Source organism: Propithecus coquereli, unplaced genomic scaffold (genome assembly GCF_000956105.1).
Source record: "Propithecus coquereli isolate 6110/MARCELLA unplaced genomic scaffold, Pcoq_1.0 Scaffold193, whole genome shotgun sequence".
Taxonomy (NCBI): Eukaryota; Metazoa; Chordata; class Mammalia; order Primates; family Indriidae; genus Propithecus; species Propithecus coquereli.
In genome coordinates, this window is record NW_012144190.1 from 2,033,685 (window position 1) to 2,036,864 (window position 3,180).

The following is a 3,180-nucleotide window of genomic DNA, read 5'->3' on the forward strand; positions in this document are numbered from 1 at the left end:
ATTTTTTTGCCATAGAGACTTGCTTCCCTGTTTGTGGGACAGTGTTTCTGAAGGCTCTTTGTCCAAGGTCCTCAGTGAGAGATACACTTTCCATGCTGTGGTTCAGGCTGCAGCGACAGGGACACACACATACCTGAAGCAAATGTGTCACAAAACCACCCCCCCGCCTTGCTAAGTGGAATCCGCTCTGACAATTTCTGTTCTGTCATTTTCTACGCGACTCGGCTTGCTGCTTTTCCACGCTGCCCACTTCTGTGTCTATTCTGTTAGCCTTTTCTGCCCTAATTCACGGCATTTGCCGCAGGTGTGGCTTTACATGTCTTTGTGGGATTCATGAATTGATGCCTGTCCAACCACGCCCCACACTTAACCGCCCCAAGACCCAGGGTGGGCAAACTTTTTCTTCAATGGCCAGCTGGGATGTATTTGGGGCTTCGCAGGCCACACTGCCTCTGGTTCCCTGCTCTACTCAGTTTTTGTAATGCAAACGTAGCTGCAGGCAATCCACCCTGAACCAACGGGCTTCTACAAAAACAGCCCCCCGGCCCGTGGGCCCCAGTGTGCCAACTCCTGTCCTGGACTGTGGGCTCCATGGCAGCAGGACCTAGTCTGTTTTTATTCACCATTTATCGCCAGCCCCTATGAAAGGCTTTGGCACCTAGTAGGTGCTCAATTAACACTGAGGGGCTGCAGGCTGACTTCTCAGCCATCATATTCAGAATTACATTGAACAGCTGTGGTTTTGCCCCCAAATCTCCATCCTCCTTTCTTCTCTCCAGCTTCCCATTGGGGGAACACCTGGCTGCTGAGCTCCGGGGGGCCTGACGACTTGGCTTTGCCCCTCTGCTTGGGTGGGCATGTGACGCTGGCCTGGCACATCTGATGTGCCCTGACCGGCTCTGGGATGGTCACACGACTCCAGCTGGGCCAACAAGAGTGAAACCTGGGAATCTGCCTGGACCTCTGTCATGAGAGGAGACAGAACGGGCCGAGCTGGTGGGCACAAGTCTGTACGTGCCGGTGGCCCCTGCACGGGAAGCCTCTGCTGGCCATCGTCACGGAAGAAAACCAAACAGGAGACGGAGAACGCCGGACACTGACATTACTGTGCGGACCCTTGAGCAGTAAAGGGTTAACTCAGCAAGACTGGGTTGTCCCAGCCCCGCATGTTCCAAAGAAAGGACTTTGGATTGAAAAGATTATTAAATGCCTACCGTGAGCCTTGACAGATCCCTGGGGGGAACCTTGGAACATGTCTGAGAGCGTCTTTGTCTACCCGGGATGTGGGCCACACAGGACGGTCTCTGCCAACACTCTGATGTACGCCGGGGCCTGGGGCCATGCTGTGTCACTCTGACCCCTGGAGGGGCTCCATGCCCACGTGGCCAACCCCCAGCAAAAACCCTGACCACCAAGGCGGGGGTGAGCTTCCCTGGCGGGCAATACTCCTCGCGTGTTGTCACACATCGTCGCTGGGGAAGCTAAGCGCTGTCCACACAGCTCCACGGAGAAAGGACAGCTGGAAGGCCGTGCCTGCACTCCCCTGGGCTCTGCCTTATGTACTCTTTACCTTTGCGGATGTTAATCTGTGATAAGCTGTGACTGCGAGTGTAGCAGCTGTTCTACCTTCCGTGAATCCTTCCAGACAATCACCCAACCTGAGCGGGGTCTTAGCGACCCCTGACTCAGCCCGGGCTGCAGCTGCACCTCCAGCTGTCTTGTATCCTTTTGTCCATGTGTGTTTGAGTCACACTTTTTTGTCACCTCCTACCTAAAGAATCCCAGCTAACGGAGGTTGGGCTAGTTGGCCCCATTTTACAGATGCAGAAAACTGAGGCCCAAACAGAGGAAGTCGCTTGCCCAAGCAGACCAAGCCCCAAGGCCCTGTCCCCTCACCGCCCTCACCTTGGTAAAGAGCCGCCACCACTGCCAGTGCCTGAGCTTGAGGTAGGCCGCGCAGTTCCGCTGCATCACCCGCAGGGCGCTCTGCTGCTGCTGCCGCTTCTGGAAGGCCCTGGGCGGGGACACAGGAGGGCGGGAGAGTGGGGGCTCTGCCCCTCCAGGGCCTGTCCCCTCAGCGAGGGAGCCGAACTCCTTTCATTTAGTCAGCCATTATTAAATGCCTACTGTTGTGTTCGGCTCGTTAGTCCTCCTGCCCCAGCCCTAGTTCAGGCCCCATCCTCCCCCACCTCGCCCTCACTCCAGCCTCTTCCCAGCCTCCCACCCTCTAGCCTCTCGTCTCAGTCCCTCCCCGACATGCCCGCAGTGGGTGTTCCCGCACCCAGAGCTGATCCAGCCCTCCCCTGCCCGCACACCTCCCCGGCACCCTGGACAAGGCTCCCGCCCCTCAGCCTGGTGTTTGGGGCTCCTTTCCCGCCCCTCTCTATTCTCTGAGCCACTCCTAAGGAGGAAGGAGACGCCCACAAACTTCCTGCCTTCCCGAAACGTGCCCGCCTCTTGCAGCACCGGGCCTTGGCACCAGCCGTCTCTCCTGCCTGGAACGCCTTTCCCGTTCCCCTGCATGCACCTGCTCCCAGCGTGACCTGGGGAAGCCTTGGCCTGCAGCAGGGCCTCCTCACGACACCTGTGTGGCCCCCATCAATGCACGCCTGAGCCCGGACTGTGACTCTGTGCCCAGACTGCGACTCTGTGCCCAGACTGCGGTCCCTCGAGGGCCTGGCCAGGTAGGGCGAACAACGGACCTGGTTCAGCCTGGGCTTTCTGTGTTAGCACTGAAAGTCCTGCGTCCTGGGAAACCCAGACCCAGGCAGACTGGTTGACAGGTCACCCTGTGGCCGGGTCTAGCTCCTCTGTGTGGCCAACGTCACTCAGCACAGGGCCTGATCCGCATGGGCCCCCGGGGCCTGCAGAACCAAGAAGCCCAGGCACCCCGCAGCTCCACACCCACTTGTTTCTTGGCCCTTCCACTGTCTCGGAGGCCCCGACACTGGGGCCATCTGGTCAACCCCTCCCTGACCCAGCCTCTACCCCAGGAGACAGTGTGACCCCCACCTGCGGGCCAGGTATCCCCGGGCGGCTGCCTGGAAGGACACAATGATGTCGGTGACTTTCAGGTCCCGCTCCTCTTCCAGCTGGGCCAGGACCCCCGCCCGGAAGAAGATCTTGCTCTGTCCCACGCGGTAGAGGTTGGGGTCCAGTTCCAGGGCCTGGATCTGTGAG

General features: G+C 59.0%; 1 protein-coding gene across 1 annotated transcript in view; it reads right to left on the reverse strand.

Annotated features, from left to right (window-relative positions):
* MYH14 (myosin, heavy chain 14, non-muscle) overlaps positions 1 to 3,180 on the reverse strand; it is an 89,143-nt gene that overhangs the window by 46,202 nt on the left and 39,761 nt on the right. Inside the window, 2 exon segments of the mRNA XM_012643149.1 lie at positions 1,906 to 2,014; positions 3,013 to 3,173. Of these exon segments, the coding sequence (XP_012498603.1) occupies positions 1,906 to 2,014; positions 3,013 to 3,173 (270 nt within the window).